Genomic DNA, 26805 nt, shown 5'->3' on the forward strand with positions numbered 1-26805 from the left:
TTTTTTTAACACCTTTCACATCTTCTGTCTCTCTGATCAACCAGCTTGTGAACATGTGCATGAAGTGTTTGATTCATAGGTATTCCAAGATCCAGAGGCTTTCTTTTCTATCATTAAGTTTTTCAGGTCAAACATTTGTAGTAAAACTAGAGAAACAGTTATCTTAATTAATAAGCCTGCTAATTAATGTAGTGTACCTATTTTTTTAATGTCTTTAAACGGCTTCCCTGTGTGGCTCAGATAGTAAAATATCTACCTGGAACTCAGGAGACCTGGGTTCAATCCCTGGGTCAGAAAGATCCCCTGGAGAAGGGAATGGCTACCCTCTCCAGTATTCTTGCCTGGAGAATCTCATGGACAAAGAAGCCTGGCAGGCTGCACATCCATGGGGTTTCAAAGAGTCAGACACAACTGAGAGACTAACACTTTTTTTCACTTTTCATGTATACTTATATTTTTATATGTTTCAGCATCATCATATTTCTTATTAATAGGTAGAAAACAACCATTTAAGACATTTTACCAATTCATTTGTAACTATTTGTAGTAAACTCTTTTAAAATGTTAACATTTTTCTCTGAAACAAAAACTACTTTCTGTTCCTTAAACATACTCTTTGATTTGTGTGTGTGTTTTAGGAAGTGATCCCGCACATGGCTGAGGAGTATGGATTCCAATATGAACTAGTCCAGTATAGGTGGCCCCGGTGGCTTCATCAGCAGACAGAAAAACAGCGGATTATTTGGGGTTATAAGATTCTTTTCCTTGATGTCCTTTTTCCTCTGGCAGTGGACAAAATCATTTTTGTTGATGCTGACCAGGTAATAAGATTAACTGTTGTTTTTAAGAGTACTTTAACTGTTTTACACTTGTAAGTATAGGACACACTTTATGTTGCTGCTGTTTATTGCCATCTTTGTTGCCATGCTATATAAACATAAGACATAATTTTGATATAGAAGCAAAGTATCTTTTCTAAAGATAATCTGCATTCCAAGGGAAAGTCAAAAGTTTTGCCAGAAGTACCAGTTATTCCTTAAGATATGGCAATTTTTCCTCTGAGGTAGGTTTTTTTTTTTTTGGTAGTTAAAACAAATACTTACATAAATCATCACAATAAAAGTAGCTCTATGAATTCCTGTTGATATGAGCTGAAATTTGTTTAAAGTGAACTGTTTCTTCTTGCTGGAAAAGTTAGCAATTACACATACTCACCTCTCTTTTTTCCCCCTTCAGCAACATTCTTTGGCAATTAGCAATAACCAAATCCCATTATTCTGCCACTTTAAAACAGCCTAATTTGACCAAAAGAAACTATGGTCCTCAGCTTTCAACAGAAATTTTTATGAGTTTTACTCTTCCCTCCTTCCCTGCCTTTGTAATCATTAATGGTAAAAAAATATATAATAATAAGTACTTTTAAAATACACAGAATTTTTCTTAAAACCTTTAAAAATACACAGAATTTCTAAAAACAATAATATGTAAATATAAGTGTTATTTAAGTTAAATGTACGAGTTAGTATATTATTTAGTACTAAAGTATATTTTCAAATCCTATTTTATGATATACTTCTATATTATATCTATGTATTCTGAATTCTGTTATCTTTGTATTGTTTTCCAAATTGATAAATATAAATAATTATAATTAAAAACTAAGAAAGTAGGCAAAAGTGTAATGAAGTATTTTCAAACATACTAACATAAAATTGTTTTCTCTTTCCCATTATATATGCAGTAATATTTTTCTAGCAGGCTATTACAAAATCAAATATGCTAATATTACTTCATTGAAGCCGTTGAGAATAATCAGAAGATTTTTCTTTATGATTCAGACTAACATTTGCCAATATATTTACAGTAATAGATATATACCGTAAAAATTGTTTTGAATTATTAATCTATACCTTGAGAAATTAAGAGCTGTGTACTTACATATTTAATTCCTTACTGAAACATGTTTTGTTCAGAATACCTTGATTATAAATCAAAACCACAATGAGATATCACCTCACACATGTTAGAATGGCTATCATCAAAAAGCCCAAAAAACAAATATTGGTGAGGATGTGGAGAAAAGGGAACCCTCCTACACTGTTGGTGGGAATGTAAATTGGTATAGCCACTGTGGAAAATAGTATGGCGGTTCCTCAAAAAAACTTTCTGTAGAACAACCATGTGACCCTGCAATCCCAGTCCTGGGTATACAGCTGAAAGAAACAGAAATACTAATTTGAAATGTCATATATACCCAATGTTCATAGCAGCATTATTTAAAATTGCCAAGATATGAAAGCAATCTAAGTGTCCATCAACAGATGAATGAATACAGAATGTGATACATATTACTACTCAGCCATAAAAAAAGAATGGAATGTTGCCATTTGCAGCAACATGGATTGACTTGGAGGGCATTATGCTCAGTGAAATAATTCCAACAGAGAAACACAGATATGGTGTGATATCACTTATATGTGGCATCTAAAAAGTGGAACAAACTAGTGAATAAAACAGAAAGCAGACTCAGAAAGAACAAACTAGTGGTTACCAGTGGTGAGAGGGAAGGAAGGAAAGGCAAATATATGGGTAGGGAATTAAGAGGTACAGCTATTAGGTATAAAATAAGCTACAAGAATATATTGTACAACATGAGGGATATAGCCAATATTTTATAATAACTATAAATGAAATATAAGCTATATTTCATATACCTATGAGAGTGACTCACAATTATTAAAGGTTATATTTCATTTATAGTTATTATAAAATATTGGCTATATCCCTCATGTTGTACAATATATTCTTGTAGCTTATTTTATACCTAATAACTGTACTTCAGTTTAAAAATATCTTGATTAAAAATGATGTAACTCTTCTTATTAATGAGTAAAACCACTAGCATACAGACTAAGTATGTAAATTTTAGGTTTCTTTTAACCTGTGAGGACAAGGGGGGAAAATAGAAACTTGGTAAACTCGTGCTGGATGAAAGAACTGTGGGGAAAACTCAGTTCTCTGTCTTTTCTACAAGATAATGATGACTTGAGAGTCACATTAAAAGGGCTTCTATTATTTTAGTCTTCCTCAGAGAAACTGTTCTGTTATTTAGATTGTGAGACATGACCTGAAAGAACTTCGAGATTTTGACCTGGGTGGAGCTCCCTATGGGTATACTCCCTTCTGTGATAGCCGCACAGAAATGGATGGATATCGCTTCTGGAAAACAGGATACTGGGCATCACATCTTCTAAGAAGGAAATACCATATCAGGTAAGAAAATTCATACTCTTATCTTTCAGTGAATAACTCTTTGAATCACAAGGCTCAGTTTTCTTTGAAATTATAAAATAACAGAACCAATTATATAGTGCTTATTACATGCCAGTCACTCTTATAAGATTTAACATCTATTAACTCATAAAAATCTCTATGATAGCCTTTTGATACTATTATCATCCCTATTTTATAGATGTGAAAACTGAGGCATACAGCTTTTTTGTACCTTGCCTATGCTTACGCTGCTAGCCCAAAGCGAGCCAGGAATTAAACCCAAGTAACCTGACTCTACTGTCTGTTCCTAATGACTGCAGAAGATTTAAACTTTATCACATAACAGAATGAAGATACTGTCTTCAAAGCTGATATTATGGGGACTTCCCTGGTAGTCCACTGGTTCAGACTCCACGCTCCCAATGCAGGGGGCCTAGGTTCAATCTCTCTTGTGGGAACTAGATCCCACATGCCACACTGAGACCTAGCATAGAAAAATAAATTTTTTTAATTCGGAAAAAAAGCCATTACTGTTTTGTAGGGCCATGAGTTTCAGGAGATCTTAGAAAAACTTGGTGGTGACCCTAAGAGGATGTGGATCCTAACTGCATCAAATCAGACCTCAAATTCCTTGGAAATAGTATTAGACGTGGGGAGCAAATTATGAAAGGATTCATTGTTGTTAGACCCAAGGATATCTAAAGTTGGTACCATCACTGTAGATAGACACTAGAGGGAAGTAAATATACATAAACAACACTGGCTGTCAAGGAGTATACATTTCTTGCAGCGCCTTATATGTGGTGGATCTCAAGAAGTTCAGGAGAATTGCTGCAGGTGACAGGCTCCGGGGACAGTACCAAACTCTCAGTCAAGATCCAAACAGTCTTTCAAACCTAGATCAGGTAAGTGAAATATTTATGGAATAATTTTCAGTACACATAGACGGCTGTAACCCCCTGCTTATAAACATCAAAATCCTGTATTTTCAACCTTTCTCCCCTTTATACAATTTTGTACATATTTTTTCACTTTAAGCCCAACATTGTCAGAACTGAAGTATTTGATCTTGACTTTTCCATCCTTAAACCTCTTTCCACTGTGTGTCCTCACTATGTTACCCTATCTTTTTCTCACTTGCCTCCGTTGTCATTTAAACGTGTCTGTCTCCCTCCCTCACTCTTCCCCTTTCTCTCTCTTTCTCTCTGATCTTTAAGATAAATTCCCTTCATCCTTTGCCCTCCCTGAATACTGCCGTACATTTTGTTTTCCTCACAGACAAATACTTTTTTCCCATGTCCTCTTATTTCCTCGCTACAGTACCCTTAATTTCCTCAGAAGGAAATGGCAACACACTCCAGCATTCTTGCCTGGGAAATCCCATGGACAGAGGAGCCTGGCAGGCTACAGTCTATGGGGTCACAAAAGAGTCAGACACGACTTAGCGACTAAACAACAACAAAAAGACCCTGTAGCCCTTCGTTCCCGCTATTCCTTCTTTCCTGTGAATAACAAATATAAGTTCTTGTTAGAACCATACATATTTGTTCATTCATTCAGCAAATATCTGTTAAATACTTACAATGTGTCAGATACTTTCCTAAGCCCTGGGACATCAGAAAACAAAGCACAGATCCTTAGCTCTTGGCGCTTTCATTCTAGTGGTAAAATAACCAAATAAATCAGTGAACAGTATTTAAAGGTAATAAGTACTTCAGAGACAAAGTAAAAGGAAAATATGATAGAGTTCAGAATGGTGAACAGGGGTTGGGGTTTGCTGTTGTAAATTAAGTGGCTGTAGACCTATATGAAGGTGACATGCCAATGAAGGCTTACGAGCTGACTGTGCAGATACTGGTGAGAATTCCAAACAGAAAGACTGTCGAATACAAAGGTCCCAAGGTGACAGTGGGCTTTACATGTTTGAGGAATAGTAGAGATGGGGAGAAAATAGTCTGAAATAAGGGAAGAGAGATAACAGAGGGTCTGGATAACACAGAAACTTGATGCTCTTTGTTTAAAAGTCAAGCAAATGTAATATTATAGTTCAAAATACTAAGATTGATTCAAGACCACAGTGATGAAGGACCGATTTAAAAAAAAATCATTCTTGAAATTTGAGAGAACTCACCATATGTATGTGTGCAAATGCAAGGTAGTGTCTGCAATATTGCCAATTAGTTTTTTTAAAAAAATGATGTTGAGTCTGCAGTAAACCCCAGTGACGTTCCAGATTTAGATTATGAATACCACATTTTTATAATTCAGTCATTTCCCTGGTGGGTTAATCATAAGGAACCCTATCTGCCTGTGGATAACTGAAGAAAAGACCAGTTTTTCAAACAAACCAGCAAGCATTTGAGGGACTTTCCCAGAACAGCATCACTATATTTGGGGAATAGTTGTCCTTTCTCTGATATATTTGACTCCTGTTCCTGCCAGTCCAGTAAATGCTTCTCTCTAAAGTCAGAGTAATATCTTCTTATTCCACTGAACACTTTTTGCTTATTTACCTTCTTTGCAACACAAATGTTTTCAACCTCACCTTTCTTGAAACTCCCTTGGCTTTCATAATACCAAATCTTCCTGCTTCTTCTCTGATGTCCATGACTTTCCCACTGCAATTTATTTTAGAGCTACTCTTTTTCTACCTCTTATTTAAATGTTACTGTCCTCTAAATTGGGGCTTCCCTGGTGGCTCAGAGGTTAAAGCGTCTGCCTCCAATGCGGGAGACCCGGGTTCGATCCCTGGGTCGGGAAGATTCCCTGGAGAAGGAAACGGTAACCCACTCCAGTATTCTTGCCTGGAGAATCCCATGGACGGAGAAGCCTGGTAGGCTACAGTCCACGGGGTCGCATAGAGTCGGACACGACTGAGCGACGGAACGGAACGTCCTCTAAATTTCTGCTCGTGGCTCACTTATCTTTCTGTGCCCACTCTATTAGCATTCCTGCAAACACTCATGGAGAAGACAATGGCAAGCCACTCCAGTACTCTTGCCTAGAAAATCCCATGGATGGAGGAGCCTGGTGGGCTGCAGTCCGTGGGGTCGCTAAGGGTCGGACACGACTGAGCGACTTCACTTTCACTTTTCAGTTTCACACATTGGAGAAGGAAATGGCAACCCACTCCAGTGTTCTTGCCTGGAGAATCCCAGGGACGGGCGAGCCTGGTGGGCTTCCGTCTGTGGGGTCGCACAGAGTCGGACACGACTGAAGTGACTTAGCAGCAGCAGCAGCAGCAAACACTCAGGGCTTTAATTCACAGCTTTTCTATCAAGAATTCCCAAATCTTTGGCTCTTCTCTCTCCTCTGAATGCCTAACTCATATGTTAAATCTATTGAAATAGACACAGTAATGCCCAGAACATTTCTGAAATTAAAAATCAAAATTCAAGCTACATTTCTCTTCCACTATTCCGTATATCAGCAGATACTATTCAGCTGCCTGTTACAGGTTAGGTTATCCAGGAAACAAACTGACTCTAAATTAGCTTGCAGGAAGTTTATTAGGACATGCTTTCAGGACCGATAGCTGTTAGAGAAGGAAAGGAAGCAGAATTGGGCAAATTCTACAAATTCAACAAAGGCCTCAGACAACCCCCCTACAGGGGGCTCTAAAGCTAAGATGGCCTTTCTTAATTGTCACAGTTTGCTCAGGGGGCCTGGATCTTTGTTCCTTCACCTCCCCGAACCTAGTGATATGACCCAGAGCCTCCCAGAGTTATGAGGATAATAAGCACAGCTTCCCCAGGAAGCTCACTGGGAAGGATAAACAGGGTCACTTCTACTTTACCCCCTTGGACCCATGTCCTTGCCTTTCTGGGCCCCTGACCAGTCAACCAAGCCATTCACCATTTCATATGAATTTATATATTTTTTAGCCTTAGGCTACTTCTCTTCCGTATACAAAGTAAGTGATAAGTTACATCATCTGAAGTAGTTAAAATAGTTCTTAGAAAAGCAGTAGCACTAAGTACTTTATTGGAAAGAAAAAGGGTCTCAAATAACCTCAGCTTCTACCTAGAAACTAGGAAAAAAAAGCAAATTTTAAACCAGAGTAAATAGAAAAGAGGGAATAATTAATGAGTGGAGTGGAATCAATGAAAGCAGAAGTCAATGAAATGAAAAAATGGAAAAAATTATGTGTTTCAGGAGGTTTTCTTACAAACAAAAGCTGGTTTTTTGATAAAATTAACAAAACTCAAACCGCTAGCCAGACTGATCAGGAAAAAGATAAAAGACACAAATTACTAATATAATATAGAAATGAGAGACATGATAGCACAATATCTATAGATACTGAAAGAATAATGAGAAACTATTATGAACAACTTTATGGTAATAAACAACTTCGATGAAATGGACAAATTACATAGAAGACACAAACTATCAAAATGCACTCAGAATGAAATAGATAACCTAAAGAACACTGTATCTATTGAAGAAATTGAATTTAGCACAACTTTTCAGGCCCAGATAGCTTCTAATTTCTACAAAACTTACATGAAATTCTACCCAGTATTAAAGAAAGAAATAGTATCAGTTCTCCACACACTCTTCAGAAACTTGACATGCCATTACATTTGCATGTTCTGTTGTTAGAAGGAAGTCAGCGGGTCCAGCCACACTCTAGGAGGAATACTTGCACAAGAGAAAGAGTACTGTGAGGCACGGGCCACTGGGGGCCGTGTCAGAAGCTTCCTGCCACAAACCCAGATATCTATCAAAACCAGATTGAATAAAAAAGATTCTACTCAGTAGTAAAAAGGTATATTTACTGAACAGTTAAAAGGATGGAATTATTCATCATACACATAACAACTTAGATGAATCTAAAAATTATGCTGATCTAATTGTGTGATTTTGTTTATATAAAATTCTAGAAAATGTAAACCAATCCACGTGGACAAAAAGCAGTTCATGTTTGCCCAAGAACTGGCTTAGGTGTATGTAGAAAGGACAGCCCAGAAGGATTGCAAAAAGGCACAAGAAAACTTGAGGGTTATGGATATATTCAGTGAGCTTGATTGTGGTCATAGTGTCACAGGAATATTTAATATGTGAAACGTATCAAATTGTACCCTTTAAATATGTACAGTGAGTGGACTGACATAAAGTTAGACATATAAATCAATGGTATAGAATTGAGAGTCCATACATCTATGCTCACTAGATTTTTGACAAGCATGCCAGGATAATTTAATGGAGAAATAGTAGTTTTTTTCAACAAAGGTGCTAGAACAATAAGATGTCTACCTGCAAAGAATGAATTGGACCCCTTCCTAACACCATATACAAAAATTTAACTCAGATGGATCAAATGCCTGAATGTGAGAGGATAAAGTGTAAAACTCTTACAAAGTATTGACATAAATCTCATGGGAAATAGATGGAAAAACAGTGGAAACAGTGTCAGACTTTATTTTTTTGGGCTCCAAAAGCACTGCAGATGCTGATTGCAGCCATGAAATTAAAAGACGCTTGCTCCTTGAAAGGAAAGTTATGACCAACCTTGATAATATATTAAAAAGCAGAGACATTACTTTGCCAACAAAGGTCCGTCTAGTCAAGGCTGTGGTTTTTCCCGTGGTCATGTATGGATGTGAGAGTTGGACTGTGAAGAAAGCTGATCGCCGAAGAATTGATGCTTTTGAACTGTGGTGTTGGAGAAGACTCTTGAGAGTTCCTTGTACCACAAGTAGATCCAACCAGTCCATTCTAAGGGAGATCGATCCTGGGTGTTCATTGGAGGGACTGATGCTAAAGCTGAAACTGCAATACTTTGGCCACCTCATGCGACGAGTTGACTCACTGGAAAAGACTCTGATGCTGGGAAGGGTTGGGGGCGGGAGGAGAAGGGGACGACTGAGGATGAGATGGCTGGATGGCATCACTGACTTAGTGGACTTGAGTCTGAGTGAGCTCTAGGAGTTGGTGATGGACAGGGAGGCCTGGTGTGCTGTGATTCATGGGGTCGCGGAGAGTCAGACACGACTGAGCGACTGAACTGAACTGAACTTTGGATTGGCAATGGTTTCTTAGATATGAAGCAAGAAGTATAAGCAACTAAAGAAAAAACAGATAGGACTGCATCAAAATTAAAAACTTTGTTCATGAAAGAACACACAGTGAAAAAGACAATCCACAGAATGGGAGAAAATATTTGAAAATCATGTATCTGATAAGGGACTAGTATACAGAACATGGGCTTTCCTTGTGGCTCAGCTGGTAAAGAAGCCACCTGCAATGCAGGAGACCTGGGTTCGATCCCTGGGTTGAGAAGATCCCCTGGAGAAGGGAAAGGCTTCCCACTCCAGTATTCTGGCCTGGAGAATTCCATGGACTGTATAGTCCACGGGGTCGCAGAGAGTCAGACATGACTGAGCAACTTTCACATACAGAACATAGAAAGGATTCATAATTTAATAACAAAAAGACAACCAATTTTTTAAATACTCAAAGGATTTAAACAGATATTTTTCCACAGAAGGTGCACAAGTGGCCAGTAAATGCATGAAAAGATGCTCAGCATCATTGGTCACTGGGTACTGGATTAAAACTACAAGATACCACGTCATACTCACTGGAATGGTTATAATAAAAAGATGGTCCATAAAAGCACTGCAAGGATATGGAGAAATTGGAACCACCATACACTGCTGATGAAAATGTAAAATAGTGTAGTGTATGTGTCTTTGTGTTTTGCCAGCCATGTTTAGTTGGATGGGGGCAAGTCAGAGTTTGGATTTAACCAGGACTATTTTGCCAAACATGTCCAACTAAATGAGAGAAGCGTAAGACAGTTGAGAATCTATTCAAGGGATTAAATATAATGATTAACCATGGAAATTGAAGAAAGGAGAGTGAATACATCAAGGATAAATGACAGTGAAACAGGGGTGCGATCAGGTCCCAAAGGGGATCTCAGGATATTGATATCTGAGTACTTGATTGAGTCGGAGAAGGCAATGGCAAGCCACTCCAGTACTCTTGCCTGGAAAATCCCATGGATGGAGGAGCCTGGTGGGCTACAGTCCGTGGGGTCGCTAAGGGTTGGACACGACTGAGCAACTTCACTTTCACTTTTCACTTTCACACATTGGAGAAGGAAATGGCAACCCACTCCAGTGTTCTTGCCTGGAGAATCCCAGGGACGGGGGAGCCTGGTGGGCTTCCGTCTATGGGGTCGCACAGAGTCGGACACGACTGAAGTGACTTAGCAGCAGCACTTGATTGAGTAAGCTGAAAATCTAGAGGTTGTCAGAGAGTGGGAGTATGATGGGAGAAAGTGGCTGAGATAAGGTGACAGACCAGGTTATTTAAGGATTTAAAGAATGGATTTCCAGGAAAAGGGTTCAAAGAAGGAACAGTCAAACTTCTATTTTTTTAAATTGATAAGACTTTTTTAGAGCAGTGTTAGATTTACAGGGGAAAAAATGAGTAGAAAGTACAAAGAATTCTCACATGTCTGGGCTCTACTCTGTTCCATTGCTGTGTTTGTCTATTCTTTTACACATCTCCATGCTTTAATTACTTAGAGAATTTATATGAAGATTTTCACATTCAGTATTATCATCCTGTTTGTTACTCTTCTTCAACACTGGGCCTTCTATATAAACTTTAGAATCAGTTGATATCCACAAAATAACTTTCTGGGACTTTGATTAGGATTGTGTTGAATTTATAAATTGAGTTGGAAAGAACTGACATCATACCAATATTGAGTCTTTCTATATGTGAACATGAAATACCTCTCCATTTATCTAGATGTCCCTAAGTTTCTTTCATCAGAATTTTAGTTTTCCTTATGTAGAGGAACATTCTTTTAGATTTTTACCTAGGTTTGTTTGGTGGGGGTTTGGGGGGGCTTGTTTGGTGGGGGTTCGGGGGGCAGGGTGGATTGTGCTAATGTAAATGATGGTATGCTTTCAATTTTAAATTCCACTTGTTCATTGCTGGTATATAGCACTTGACTTCATGTATATTAACCTTGTATCCTGAAACCTTGTTATAATTGCTTATTCATTGCAGGAGTTTGTTATTGATTCTTAGGATTTTCTGCACAAACAATCTTGTCATCGTCAAACAAAGTTTTATTGCTTCCTTTCCAATCTGTATACTGGTTTATATTTCCTTTTCCTATCATGTTGCATTGGCTAGGACTTTCAGTATTATGATTAATAGGAGTGCTGTGAGAAGAACCCTAAAATTATGAATCTTGGACCTTAGATGGGACATCTAACACAAGGACCCCTGGTGTCCTCTGGTGGAGAAAGGAAACATGCCCTTCGCTCCGGAATGCAAACAGATACTCTCTCGGGACACATAGGGATGGGCTTTACAAGCCTTGACATGTAAACAGATACCTCTGTGAAAAGGGTCTCTTGATGTCTCCAGAAATCTGTGTTTAACTACTAGGTTCATTTGTCATTTAAACATCCTTTTACCCAGGTGCCAGCAGTCTTTGCTTAGAAAGCTGTGAGTGTGCAGAAGTGTGAAAATATTCTTGGAGCACTTTCCTGATAGGGAACTGAAAAGTCACCTCAGAATCTGGAGACTGTGGTGGTGACCACATAACCAGTAAGATACGGTGTAAGGATTAATCCTGGTGTTTCAAAGTAGTTGGAGGTAAAAGGGAATCACAAAGGTGGGTTCTGGACCCCATCTTCACCCCCAGTGCAGGAGTAAAGTCCAAGGCAGGGTGCGCTTCCTTCCAGTGCACAGGTTCATTCATGATATGAGACCATTGGGTCAAATTAAGTATTTAAAGCTTAAAAATATGACCATATCTCAGATTTGGGTGTGTTTTATAGAATCCATTTATAATCTAAATGACATCTTCTACTTCTTTCACTCTGACTATAATTGCTAGTCCTCTATGTTGAAATCATTCTTTTCCTAATAGGATCTTCCCAATAATATGATTTACCAAGTTGCCATCAAGTCTCTGCCCCAAGAATGGTTGTGGTGTGAAACCTGGTGTGATGATGAATCCAAGCAAAGAGCCAAAACAATTGATCTGGTGAGTGTTTGCATTTTCCTTTGTATAAGCAGATATGAAAATGTTCCAATAGAAATATTTTCTGTTTTACAAATGGCATGGCACCCTGTGGCTCAGTGTGTAATTTACTGTTTTATTTACCTACGTTGGCAGGTATAGGGCTGTATCGGGGGCTCCCAAGACCACCCCAGGTTTGATGATTCAATAAGAGGACTCTTAGGACTCAGAATATTTCATGGCTGTGGAAATATTACAGTGAGAGAATACAAAGTGAAATCAGCAGAAGGAAAGGGTGCATGGGGTGAAGTTCAGAGAAAACCAGACCCAAGCCTCCAAGAGTCCTCTACCTGTGAAATTACCTGGGACAACCCTCATTCCTTAAGCTCCAAGAAGTACACCACCACGTGTGAAATGTGGTCTATCAGGGAAGCTTACCAGAAATCCAGTGTCCAGAATTATTACTGGGGGCTGGTCATGTAAGCAACCCCTCAGCCTTGCACGTGCCAAAATTCCCCATATCTAGAAGAAAGGCAGGTGGTCAGCATAAATCACAAGTTTGCACAGTTTAGGTACAGTGAGCTGTTCGTATCAGGGAATGGTGGGAACACACCTGAAACCCAAGTTCCTAGAAGCCAGGCAAGGGCCAGCCTTGCTAGCACAGGCCTCTCAGAATAGCAGTCTCAGGCCTGCTGTGTTAATTCTTTTCTGCACAAGGTCTTTTGAAAGAAAGGCCATCAACTGGCTGAAATGTTATAAACTAAACATAAGATGATGAGTTCTCATCTTAACATATCATCAGCTTAGTTCTTATGCCAATAATTTCCCCAAATAAAGACAGCCAGAATAATTCCGGCTACTTAAATTATCCTATATGTTTTTTTCTTCATGATTTTTGAGAAATTTTTTTCTTAGATTTTCATTGTAAGTAGTTTATGCTACACAGTTTAAATCTAGACATGAAATATTTTAAACTAGTTGATTTCTTGTCCATATGTAGACATGATATTCCAATACTGTATATTTTCTCTAGTAGTACAAGATATCATTTTTTTCCTGACCATATTTTTATGTGGTGATATAAGTTTAGAATAATTGTGTACAAGATCTTCTTTGAAGAACAAACTGTCAAAATATTAGACCTCATAGTTTTTAACAAAATAAGACTGGATAGTAAAATACAGGGATGTTTTTCCAGATATGTATAGAAAGTAGCATGCCAAAATATTATTAGATTGCAATCATAGGTGATAGAATGTAGCAGAAATAAGTAGTCATCGGTCAGAAAAAAAGCAAGGGAAATTTCCAAAGAGTGGTTAAGGACATTACAGTGTTAAAGTTGCGTTGTATAAGAATGTGACTTATACCTTAGTTGACCTAAGTCTCCTTGGGATTTTTAGTACTTAGATTAACATGAGCTACTCTAACAAATGCCCAAATTTCTGTGGTTTCACATACACCCAGGCCCAAGTGAGTGTCCTGTCAGTGAGTGGCTTCCCTGTACATCATGACTCAGGGACCAATCTCCATCCATCCTGGGACTTCTTCATCCTCTAGGGTCCTGTCATCATCTATGTCCATCTGAAGGTGATCCATCCAGTATGGCAGCCACTTCCCACAGGCAGCCATAAAGTACTTAAAATGTTGCCAGTCTAAATTGAGGTGTGCTCGAAGGTATAAAACACATCAGATTTTGAAGACTCAATAAAAATGTAAAAATATCTCATTACTAAGTTTTATATTGATTATATTTTGACTAGATAACATTTTGGAAATACAGTGTTAAAATTTATTCCACCTGTTCCTCTTACGTTTTTGTAATGTGGCTGTTAGAAAATGTAAAACTGCATTTGTGGCTTCCATCATATTTCTGTTGGATAGTGTTGATCTGGAGGGTAAGAAGAAAGGAGGGTGGAGGATGCATCCTGATCCTAAAGGCCTTGGCCCCGTGGTGGCAGTTGGTTGTGTGCCCATATCCAGTTATAAAAAGAGCTGAGGATCATCATTCCTGGATGGGCAGCCACTTCCTAGCAGTAGGTCTACTGAGAAAATGGATGGGTGGCATAGATTTTGGTGGACAACATCATCTCTTCCACAGAAATATTTAAAATAAAAAAGAACATGCTGTTTTGGTCATCTTAGGGGAAGGGTTAAAAAGGAAAATCAGGAAATGGCCTAATGGAGAGGAAGAAGCATTATTGACCTTCGGAACCAGGTTCTCTGTTGTGAGGGCCAACTTGTGCATTATAGGATGTTTAGCAGCATCCCTGGTCTCTGCCCACTAGATGGCGATAGCGTCCCCCAGCCCCCAGGTACAGCAGTCAAGTACCTCCAGACCTGGCCATAGCTCCCCTGTGGGACATGATTGCCCCATTGAAGCACTGCTGACAGAGATTATGCTTCCCAATGGCTTAGCAGGTAAAGAATCGACAATTGTAGCATAAGCTAAGGAGAAAATAGTACTTTGTTTCTCGTTTCTGACACAATTAGAAAATCTGTTATCTTGTTTATAGAACACATTATCTGTGAAGTTAATTTCTACAGAGAAGTTTCTGTTACCCACTGACTTCAGAAATATATTACTGTAGGAAAAAATCCACAATGGAATGAACTGGAAATATTTGGTGAGGAAAGGATTAAGATACCAGGCTTATGGCTCATAAATAAGCTTTCCCATAAGGCATGAAAGATGAAGCAGGTTGGGGCTACGATGAGAAAGTGCCACGTAGAAGTAAGCTTCATGACACGTGCTCTATTAGTGTGCTTTGTGACGAGCGGACTGGATGCCTGTGTAGCTCTGTGAAGTTTATGCTCCTCCTGTAACCTTTCTTTACGGTGCTCAAGCCAAAGACACTGGGGTCACATTTGACACCTCTCTTTCCTCACAGTTCACATCCAGCCCACTAGCACTAGTCCTGTCAGCTGTATCTTCACATACATCCAGAGTCAGACCCTCCTTAAACTCTGCCTTTGCTTTTTGCCTTTTAAACTTAATTTCCCAAGAAACTTTATAGTAGAACCAGTTGCTAATTAAAATTGATCAAGTATTAGAGGAACCTTGGAGAAAACCTTGTTCTAATTTCCTCCTTTGCAAATGAAAAGACAGGTTCTGCCACTGGTGCCCACATACGCACACACACAGTTTGGTGATGTTTACAGGTCTCACTACTAGTTTAAGTGGGACTGTCCAAGTCTAACTGCTAGTAAGAATTGGAACCATGAGTACCAAGGATCCCTGTCCATTGTTTTCTCACTCTGCCTCTTAAACAGACTACTTAAATATTCTTAAGGCATGGAGATTTATAGGGTACTCTGAATTTCATAACTATAGTATTTTGCCAAATGAATTCCAGTTAACTGATTTTAATATCACAGCAGCTAATCAAAACAGAGGCATAGGAAAGAGGACAAATGCTTTTGCCAAAGAAACTCGAGGCATTTCTAAAGGTTGACAATTAGTTTTACATATGGGAAAAAAAAAAGAAAAAGATGTAAAACCAGGTTTTAGTTCAAAGAAAAGGCAAGAAAATATTTAATAATATAGTCTGCTGTGCTCTTTTACAGAATGGTCATATAATTAGATCCTTTGTCCAAATATTTTATAGAATTGTTTGACAGACTTCTTATGAACCATCAGAAAATCTTCAAATTTTTGTTTAAACTTCTGATTGTTTGCATTAAACACTGCTTACATAAACTGCAATTTGTCATTTCAGTTGATCCTTTCTCTGTTAAACTAATTCTAATATTTAAATTTTCAGTGCAATAACCCCAAAACAAAAGAACCTAAACTAAAAGCTGCTGCCAGGATTGTCCCAGAATGGGTGGAGTATGATACTGAGATACGGCAACTGTTAGATCACCTTGAAAACAAAAAGAAAAATTCAGGTGAGTTGTTCTGTAGTTGTGTATGAACCACATGTTGCACTAAGTGAAATTAGAATAGATTACAAAATCATTTCTTAACGGTTATCAAATGATTACGTCAGAATTTCTTTACCAAAGTCTGTGACATGATTATAGATTTTCTTTTTATGTGGACTAAGTTCACAATTTAAAACATGGATAGAGAATCTATTCCCCTATGGATATAACTTCATATCATCACATAGATAAGCAGTATAGTATTAGTCTCCTGACCTAAAATAGAGGTTAAAAAAAAAGTAAAAGAAACACTCTTTCTTTAAGATACACTGAATTTCCTAAATATGAAAATCCAAGCCCCGAAGTTTAATAAAAGCCTTACACAGCCAAATAAAGTATTACCTCCTGTCTCCTTAATTAGTGACATACATAGTATAGGTTTCCTCATCGAAAGCTGGTTCCTTATTCCAGTAGCCTTAATCACAGGCGAGAGGGTGGTTTGAATTAGTTTCCATTTCTTAGATTTAAAAAACTGAAATTACCTTAGCATTTTATCACCTTACATAAACCCTTAACACCAATAAATGTGTGTTGGATATTCTTTTAAAGCTGATATCAGCTTCTTGATTCCTTCATGATTCCCTTCCCTGGTGAGTACCTGTCACTATTGTTCTTTGCTCTTTTTTAAAAGTAGTGTTGAGCTAGTGTTGAGCTTCTGTTGTGTTCCAGTCAAATGTTAAAGACTTTCACAGGTTAGACTAATTAATCCTCATAATAATTCTTTCCAGTAGTTCAGAATATAGTTCTTATTGACCTCAATTTTACTTTTTAGGGAGGCTGAAATTATATATAAACTTCCTCACATAAGCATGAAATTGTGTTTTATATTGACTCTGTTTTCCTTAACAAAATCAATGGGTGTTGTCGGAGAAGTTCAGTATCTAAAATACACCTGAGTATTTTTAATAATCTATATAAAGGTGCCATTTCAGTTGAGAAAGATTATTATGTAAGTGGCCTAACTGTTTTCCAAGGGAGAGAAAGATCAGGCAGAGGGAGGAGGAGAGAGGAGGGGGAGAAGAAACTCCAAAGGGAAGAGGAGAGGGAAACTCACACAGTTACCTCGCAGTAAAGTGTAACTGCATGAGACATTGAGGTGAAATGTCTCTCTTATCAAATGGGAAAGGGTTAAAGGATTAACAGTGCCCAGCACTAGCAAGAGTATTGACAAGTAAGCGTGTATATGCATACATATAGTAGCTGTATAAATTAAGGAAATTTTGTAAGATACACAAAAATTCAAATACATGCCATTTGACCCATCAATTCATCAGAAACTTACATTTAAACAAAAATTGTGTGTGGGTATGTATATGTTTGTCACAACATTGTCTTTAATAATGACATAGAATCTGTCCAACAATAGAGGATTGATCGATTGCATAATTCCAGTGGAATTTTGTGAAGAGAGAGAGAAAGTCTGCCATCTAGAATTGTGGAACAGGATCCGTTTAAATTGTGTTTTAGTTAATTTCTGCCTAGAAAATATCATTTTGAATTATTATGTGTTCTTAAATCAGTTAATATGTGTAGCGCATTGAGAGAAAAAGACATTTTAAACTCTTCAAGTCTTCACTGGTATTGACTTTGATTCTCACAATTATATAGTATTTATTCAAGACACATATGTCTTCTGCTCTTTGTTGTTCCATTACATTAATGACAGCATACTTTGTATCTGGTGAGAAATCTGTTTTTCACCATCAGGCTGCTAGGTCGTGGAGATAACAAAGATGAATAAAGTATTGTTCTAATAGACTCATGGGAGCTCACTTGTAGGTGGGTAAAAGGGCAAGTAGTTATGCTCCCATATGCTCGATCCCATGGACTTACCTGGTGGCTCAGTTGGTAAAGAATCAGCCTGCAATGCGTCCGACCTGGGTTCGATCCCTGGGTCAGGAAGATCCCCTGGAGGAGGGCATGGCAACCATCTCCAGTATTCTTTCCTGGAGAATCCCCATGGACAGAGGAGCCTGGTGGGCTACAGTCCAGAGGGTCACAAAGAGTCGGACACAACTGAGCAACTAAGCACAGCCCAGCAGATACCATAACATACAAAGAGCTGTTCTCATTGTCACTTAATGAAGTGAGTAGGTAGTAAACTAACAAACAGGAGGAGCCTCAGTGAGCACCTACACTTTATATTAATTCATGCCTCAGTGAGCTTTAAGCTAATTTGATATTTAAGATTTCAAGAGCTAAGTATACTTTCCTCCCCTACAGTTTTGACACATGATGAACTCTAGCACTGGCTTGTGTAAGAAGATGAGAAAGTGTGACAAGAAGTCTACCACCTGCTGGGGAAATGTGGAACTACTTCCAAGACTTGTCAAAGTTTCATTAAGGATCAGAGACATATTCTTCGATTTAAATTATATTAATTATTTAAAAGTAACATGTATTGAATAAATTTAAGTTATATATTTTAAGAAATTACCATTGAGTGTTTAAAATTAGATGGTTCCTCTTTCCTGATTGCATAAAACACTGGGTTTTCATCAGTTAAAGTGATAATTTTGCCAGATAACCAGGTTGAACATATCTGACTAGCTGGTCCTCATGGAGATTTATCAAACCATCTACATATTTGAATATTCCAGCTGTATTTATTTATAATTTCTTTATTCAAAAGATGCATTTAAATTCGAGAGACCTATTTTGTGTTTTTTCTTCTGAGAAAGGAGGACTTATGGTTATCTCTGAATAGTATTTTTAAAAATTAAGCCCATATATACCTTAACTATTGTTTTAAAATGAAAGTAGTGCCACACTATAACCACTTAGTTTATTTATCTTAAACCATATGATGTTTTAATCCTATGCTATATATTTTTTTTTACTGTTTCTAATTTTTATTTTTATAAAATTATATTTGTGGGCTTATGGGGTATGTATGTATTCTTTTTAAAAAAGAACTGGTTAGTTTTATAGCTATATATTTTTTTTACTGTTTCTAATTTTTATAAAATTATATTTGTGGGCTTATGGGGTATGTATGTATTCTTTTTAAAAAAGAACTAGTTAGTTTTATAGAAACTAAGTTAAGAATATAAACAGCTTTTCTCTTCTATATTAGATGAACAGGAATAGTAAATGTTCAAAAAAACTGTCCAGCTACTCTAGAATCATAGGATTCTTGGGACAGGAGAAGACCTCAGTGTCATTTTGGACCCTGCCCTCTGAAGGAGCTGATTCACTGGGGCTGAGTGGGAAATCATGATTGATCCGGATGACCCTGTTGATCAGGGAGGTTTGAGGAACAGTTAATAGAGTTTAGCCTCCAGCCAGTGTGCCAGCCCCGCTTCCAAGATCCTGTCAGGTGGAGCCTCACGCTATCTTGGAAGCTTCCAGAGCCATATGGAACTGTCTGCTCCTAAAGCCGGACTGCTCTGTCTTTGGACAGTTCTGTGAAGAGTTCCATGGTTAGCCAGAACCTGTCTACCACGGGTCTATGCTTGTTCCTCTGAACTCTTCTGAACAAATCTACCCTTCTCTATTGGATAACAGCTCATAGTTCAGTTCAGTTCAGTCACTCAGTCGTGTCCGACTCTTTGCGACCCCATGAATCACAGCACTCCAGGACTCCCTGTCCATCACCAACTCCCAGAGTTCACTCAAACTCATGTCCATCGAGCTGGTGATGCCATCCAGCCATCCCATTCTCTGTCGTCCCCGTCTCCTCCCGCCCCCAATACCTCCCAGCATCAGAGTCTTTTCCAGTGAGTCAACTCGTCGCATGAGGTGGCCAAAGTATTGGAGTTTCAGTTTTAGCATCAGTCCTTCCAAGAACACCCAGGATTGATCTCCTCTAGAATGGACTGGTTGGATCTCCTTGCAGTCCAAGGGACTCTCAAGAGTCTTCTCCAACACCACAGTTCAAAAGCATCAATTCTTCGGCGATCAGCTTTCTTCACAGTCAACTCTCACATCCATACATGACCACGGGAAAAACCATAGCCTTGACTAGATGGACCTTGGTTGGCAAAGTAATGTCTCTGCTTTTTAATATGCTATCTAGGTTGGTCATAACTTTCCTTCCAAGGAGTAAGCGTCTTTTAATTTCCTGGCTACAATCAGCATCTGCAGTGATTTTGGAGCCCAAAAAAATAAAGTCTGATACTGCTTCCACTTCCACTGTTTCCCCATCTATTTCCCATGAAGTGATGGGACCAGATGCCATGATTGTTGTTTTCTGAATGTTGAGCTTCAAGCCAACCTTTTCACTCTCCTCTTTCACTTTCACCAAGAGGCTTTTTAGTTCCTCTTCACTTCCTGCCATAAGGGTGGTATCATCTGCATATCTGAGGTATTGGTATTTCTCCCAGCAACAGCTCATAGAGTATTTGAAAATAACTGCTCAGCTCCTCGCAGCTTCCTTCTTCCTGATAAGAGATCACAAGACCTCACTCCCTTTTCCAGTAACCACCCCCCACCCTGGTTACTTATTTGGGTTTTTCTGTGATGAAATGGAGTGCTCAAGTACAGGGAACAATGCAGCTCCTTGAAGGAGAGAATAGAATACTTCAAGGAAACACCACAGGCCATCAGCCTGGAGTTACAGATAAAATTGGACTTTTCTGTATAAATATGTAGTTAGATACAAATAGGAGCTGCCCAAAGAAATGGTTGCTTCTATGGGCCAGGCCCAGCCTCTGGGACGTGACCAGACAGGCAGTTGCTACTGCCAAGGAGAGGTGTCAGAAACCCAGATGAATAGTGTTCAAGGCAACAGGTGTCTGTCAAGTCAGACTGTCTTCAGTCACTAAAGCTTGGCTAAGAGAATTTTCTTCTCTGAGATTCAGCAGCAAAGAAGATAGTAACATTTAACTTCCCCCTGGAACAGTAAGGACTGTTCATTGAGGGGCTCTGACATCTGTCTCAGATCCCTGGTTCACAGAGCAAGTGATAAGTGTACCACAAAATCTGTCACTGCCCAGCCCCTCTTGCCCACTTCCTGTTCAGTAGTAAGGGGGTCCACCCTCTTCTAAGGGGCTTCCCTGGTGGCTCAGCGGTAAAAAAAAATCCACCTGCCAATGCAGGAGACCTGGGTTCAATCCCTGGGTTGGGAAGATCCCCTGGAGAAGGAAACAGCAATGCACTCTAGTATTCTTGCCTTGAGAATCCCACTGACAGAGGAGCCTGGCGGGCTACAGTCTGTGGGGCCACACAGAGTTGAACACAACTTAGCAACTAAACAGCAACCACCCTCTTCCAAAGAAGCAACTGATTTGTTAGGATCTTACTTTTGGTGGCAGTTAGGGAGTTGAGGCACAAAGGACCAGGACTCGGATTGATCCACGTTCAAAATACGGGCAACTTTGTGATGGCAGCACATGGTTAGGGGGACCCAGCCCACCCTGTAGCCTAAAAAATGAGTCTTGAAGTGGTAGGTAATGGGACAGCTGTTCCCCATTTTGCATTCAGTTTTCATTCCAATCCCAAAGAAAGGCAATGCCAAAGAATGCTCGAATTACCGCACCATTGCACTCATCTCACACGCTAGTAAAGTCATGCTCAAAATTCTCCTGCCAGGCTTCAGCAATACGTGAACCATTAACTTCCAGATGTTCAAGCTGGTTTTAGAAAAGGCAGAGGAACAAGAGATCAAATTGCCAACATCCGCTGGATCATTGAAAAAGCAAGAGAGTTCCAGAAAAACATCCATTTCTGCTTTATTGACTATGCCAAAGTCTTTGACTGTGTGGATCACAGTAAACTGTGGAAAATTCTGAAAGAGATGGGAATACCAGACCACCTGACCTGCCTCTTGAGAATCCTATATGCAGGTCAGGAAACAACAGTTAGAACTGGACATGGAACAACAGACTGGTTCCAAATAGGAAAAGGAGTACTTCAAGGCTGTATATTGTCACCCTGCTTATTTAACTTATATGCAGAGTACATCATGAGGAACGCTGGGCTGGAAGAAGCACAAGCTGGAATCAAGATTGCAGGGAGAAGTATCAATAACCTCAGATATGCAGATGACACCACCCTTATGGCAGAAAGTGAAGAGGAACTCAAAAGCCTCTTGATGAAAGTGAAAGAGGAGAGTGAAAAAGTTGGCTTAAAGCTCAACATTCAGAAAGATCATGGCATCTGGTCCCATCACTTCATGGCACATAGGTGGGGACACAGTGGAAACAGTGTCAGACTTTATTTTTTTGGGCTCCAAAATCACTGCAGATGGTGACTGCAGCGATGAAATTAAAAGACGCTTACTCCTTGGAAGGAAAGTTATGACCAACCTAGATAGCATATTAAAAAGCAGAGACATTACTTTGCCAACCAAGGTCCATCTAGTCAAGGCTATGGTTTTTCCCGTGGTCATGTATGGATGTGAGAGTTGGACTGTGAAGAAAGCTGAGCGCTGAAGAATTGATGCTTTTGAACTGTGGTGTTGGAGAAGACTCTTGAGAGTCCCTTGGACTTCAAGGAGATCCAACCAGTCCATTCTAAAGGAGATCAATCCTGGGTGTTCATTGGAAGGACTGATGCTAAAGTTGAAACTCCAATACTTTGGCCACCTCATGCGAAGAGTTGACTCACTGGAAAAGACTCTGATGCTGGGAGGGATTAGGGGCAGGAGGAGAAGGGGACAACAGAGGATGAGATGGCTGGATAGCATCACCGACTCGATGCACATGAGTTTGGGTGGACTCCGGGAGTTGGTGATGGACAGGGAGGCCTGGTGTGCTGCGATTCATGGGGTCGCAAAGAGTCGGACACGACTGAGCGACTGAACTGAAATGTAAAATTCTAGTTTCTGAGAAATTCTAGAGTGAGGTCTCAGAACCTGCTGTTAACAATTTGATTATAGACTTCAAATTTGGAGAATAATCTTGCCCCCTACAGTTCATAATTACTTGTATTTATTTACTTCAGTCATGTGATTCTGCCCAACTATATGTTTGCATCCTGTCTGATGTGATTTCACTTTTTAAAAGAATTTGTGGCTGTGCTGGGTCTTTGATGCTGTGTGGAGGCTTTCTCTAGTTGCAGCAAGTGGGGGCTATTCTCTATGTGCTTGGGCTTCTCCTTGCGGGGGCTTCTCTTGGGGAGCACAGGCTCTAGGGAGCATGGGCTTCAGTAGTTGTAACGTGTGGTTTCACTTTAAAATCAAAGGTTTTGATTAATATCTGGATAACTTTTCGTCCTTAAATTCTAAAAGACTGGTTCAAAACCAAACTGTTTGAATGGAGACAGCCCCAAGTAACCTAATGTTCAATTTAAAATTGGGGACAGAGTTAGAGAAGGAGTAATCTTGGTGCCAGTCTTGAGTAGGATGAATTGTGAAGTGGACATAACTGACCATACAGTGGAGTGTCTAGCCTCAGAGCATCGTGCTCAAACTCCCTTTTATACAAAAGTCAACAAACCCACCCCTGGCGTGTAGACTTTCCTTTGTTTTCCCATGGTCTGCTTCCACCAGAAAAATGTTTCCAGTTTTGTCCAAAGGCCAATAATCTAGTTCTTCCTAACCTGCACAAACCCAGCAAATTTTTAATGACCTGTTGTGTGACAGCTGACATGTCCTTTTGAAGTTACGAGTGCAAGTGGCATTAAATAAAATTTCAAATTAAAATGCTGGAAAGGGAAAGCGTCAGGCCTGAAGAAGTGACATTTAGGATGCAACGTGCAGTAGGAGGAAGCGTGAGCCAGGCAGAGACCAGCATGGAGGTAGGTTTGTTCCTTTGAGGACAAGGAAGTCGGTGTCAGGGGCTGGAGCCTGGCGCACAAGGTCACACGGGAGGCTTGTAAAGCACATGGAGAGCCTTGGTGACTTTTTCCTGACATGCAGTGAAGAGCGCTCACACTCCTCAGTGTTAATCCAGAATCTCTCAGGGGGTATTTTTATGCCTGCATGTTTCCTAATATTACATTTATTCATAACATCTGTCCTTACTATATCGGGGAAGAGCTCTTGGATAAGAACAGATAGACTTATATGGGGTCTGAAGATGCCATTTTTCTTCATAGAACAGTGTCCAAAACAAACTTCCCCAGCCTAAGACAGGCGCTCCCTGTGTGTGGACCCACCAGGAGGAAGAGAAGCTAGTTTGTTTGCCCTAAAACTGTCCAACTGTGGAATGAAGTCTTTCCACTTTTACGAGGTGTTTGTAACCTGAAGTAACAAAAGCATAAACACAGCAGGAAATACAACATTGCAACAGGTGGTAAATATGAAGGAGTATTAATAAAACCCTAAGAAAACTGTAATAGTGGTGAAAGGTTGTTAGAAGAGTTATCATTGGCTATCTTTAAAGAATCTTTCACACCAGAGAGAAAAAACACATCTGTTTAGGAAGACCAGTCTTTTAAAAAAAGACCCTTCACACAGATATACATACAGATGAGACACTATGCTTACAGAAATCTGAAATTGCAGGGAAGCATGCAGAGAACACAAACTGAAATCCCCTAAGAAGTGCTGCAAGCAGGGCTTTCTCCCTCGTGCTTTTTAATAACCTATAACTCCAGCTTCCTCAGGAAGACCTTGGAACTCGCTTTGCCGGTGGCCTTCCAAATCTGGCAGCTCGGTCCCTGGAGACAGCTAAATCAGAGGAGGCGCTTCTCCCAGTAGACGGACCCTAGTGAAGGTTGGAAACGTGTTCTGAACAAGACCGCAACCTCAGAGTTGTCAGCTGGATGCCTTGTTTTGTATTTTTGGCTGTGCCGGGTCTTCGTTGCCGCACAGGCTTTTTCTCTAGTTGTGGCGAGCAGGGGCTACTCTCTAGCTGCAGTGCATGGGTTTCTTATTGCGGTGGCTTCTCTTGTTGCAGGGCACAGGTTCTAGGGCGCCAAGAGCTTCGGTAGTTGCAGCACACGGACTCAGTAGTTGTGGCACACGGACTTAGTTGCTCCTTGCCATCTGGAATCTTCCCTGACCAGTGATCGAACCCATATCTCCTCCATTGGTAGGTGGATTCTTTACCATTGAGCCACTAGGGAAGCCCTGGATGCCTCCTCATTAGAAACTGAATCCTAGTATAAGATAGTGACAGATGAATGTGCATGTCTTGCTTCTGTTGATGATCTCTTGATCCCGAGAAAGGATCGACTTGGTGGAGAGGGGTTTTCAGGTTTCTAGGGTGTGACCTATATACCTTAAGATTAAAATGACTTTTTTTTCTTTATAGATCACGAAACACTGCTTTGGGTGTGAAGGCAGGAGGGGGAGGGGATCAGCTACTTTTGCAACAGGTGGTATATATGAAGAAAGCTACTTTTGTTTGCAGCAAGAAATTTGAGATAAGCAGCAGTATCCACCCCATCCTCTTTCAGAACTTTTAACAGAAATGTACACATTATGGTATAAAAGGGATGGTCCTCAAAGCCAGCCTAACAGATTTTAATGGTATTGAAAGGGAAGGACTGGTCACTCATTAAGGCCTCGCTGTCCTAGATTTAATCATTTCACTTTTTGAGCTCTTCCTTCAGCTCATGACAAGCCAGAGCCCTTTGTCACCTCAGTTGCTGACTATGTGTAAAGCAAAATTGGAAAATAGACTCCTCCAAAAGACTGAAGGCCAAACGTACTCATTTGACCATAAATATTTTTATTAAATGTGAAAATACACGGGCATAAAAATAGTACCCATATTTGTAGACATGTCTGAGACCCATTTCCATTAATTTCCGGTGTCTTATTTATTAAAACACTAAATTGAGATGGATTAAGTTATACTTGTCTCATTCAGACCAACTACAGACTTAACAGCAGGAGTAATATTTTAACTCATCAGACATCTCCAGTTCTTACCCTCCTCTATGCTCTGCTTTTCACTGCAGGTAAGAGAGTCAAATACAGAGGGTGTGAAACAAACAAAACCCGTTTACTATACATGAAGCCACGCAGTGGCTGATTTTACTCTTAAATCATTCAGTAAATGAGATCATCCATTAAACAAAGCAAATTATCTCCACCTATTAACATCATTTGCAATTACAGAATAAACTCTGCTACTAACAAAAAAGGAATGATCTGATTTAGAATAATTGTTGATAAATCAGCATTTGCTACCCTCTTTCCTTTATAAACATGGAGAAGTCAACTACATTCAGCACAGTGGCGTGCATTTCTATAGGTTAACCACGCATGTGTCCTCCATGAAAACTGCACAGGGCTGTCACGGGTGCCCTGTCCCTTTAACGAGGCAGAGACCTGACTGAGGGGCCATTTTTAACTAAGCATCTTGTGTCCTTTTTTCATGGTAAATTTCACAACTTATAACCAATTTCATGCTCTAAAGGTGAAATCTTTCATTTTTCCACCATGAATAGAAAATGATGCCAACTTAAAATTGTTAGCTTCCCCCCCCCATACTCAGTTATAACTAGTCTTTTTCTCTTAAGCGGTGGGTAGTTTTGACAATTATCAGAGTCCCAAAAAATTCTGTTTTCATACTGATACTTGAACTTTTAATACTGCCTAAAGAGCAAAACCATTTAAAATTAGTGCTGTTATATCCAATTCACATTAGTAAACTGTTGAAGTCATTTTCCAGTTTTCGTTTATCCATGGAAAAAAGCACAAACTTTCAGAAATGGGTATTACATTAATTTACTTTCTTTTTAGACCTTTTTCATGTTTATAGGCTGATGTG

General features: G+C 39.4%; 1 protein-coding gene across 3 annotated transcripts in view; it reads left to right on the plus strand.

Moving 5' to 3' along the window:
- The window catches only part of UGGT2 (UDP-glucose glycoprotein glucosyltransferase 2), a 140779-nt gene extending 121860 nt beyond the window's left edge, over nucleotides 1-18919 (plus strand). For all 3 annotated transcript variants that reach the window (XM_055426570.2, XM_055426572.2, XM_055426573.2), the window contains 6 exons: nucleotides 639-821; nucleotides 3113-3273; nucleotides 4064-4178; nucleotides 12182-12298; nucleotides 16036-16162; nucleotides 18422-18919. In XM_055426570.2, the coding sequence (XP_055282545.2) occupies nucleotides 639-821; nucleotides 3113-3273; nucleotides 4064-4178; nucleotides 12182-12298; nucleotides 16036-16162; nucleotides 18422-18444 (726 nt within the window). In that variant the 3' untranslated portion in view covers nucleotides 18445-18919. The remainder of the gene's footprint in view (nucleotides 1-638; nucleotides 822-3112; nucleotides 3274-4063; nucleotides 4179-12181; nucleotides 12299-16035; nucleotides 16163-18421) is intronic.
- The last annotated feature ends 7886 nt before the right edge of the window (nucleotides 18920-26805 follow it).

The sequence above is a fragment of the Moschus berezovskii genome, chromosome 13 (genome assembly GCF_049115385.1).
Source record: "Moschus berezovskii isolate FMDL1 chromosome 13, NW_MosBer_1.0, whole genome shotgun sequence".
NCBI classification, from domain to species: Eukaryota; Metazoa; Chordata; class Mammalia; order Artiodactyla; family Moschidae; genus Moschus; species Moschus berezovskii.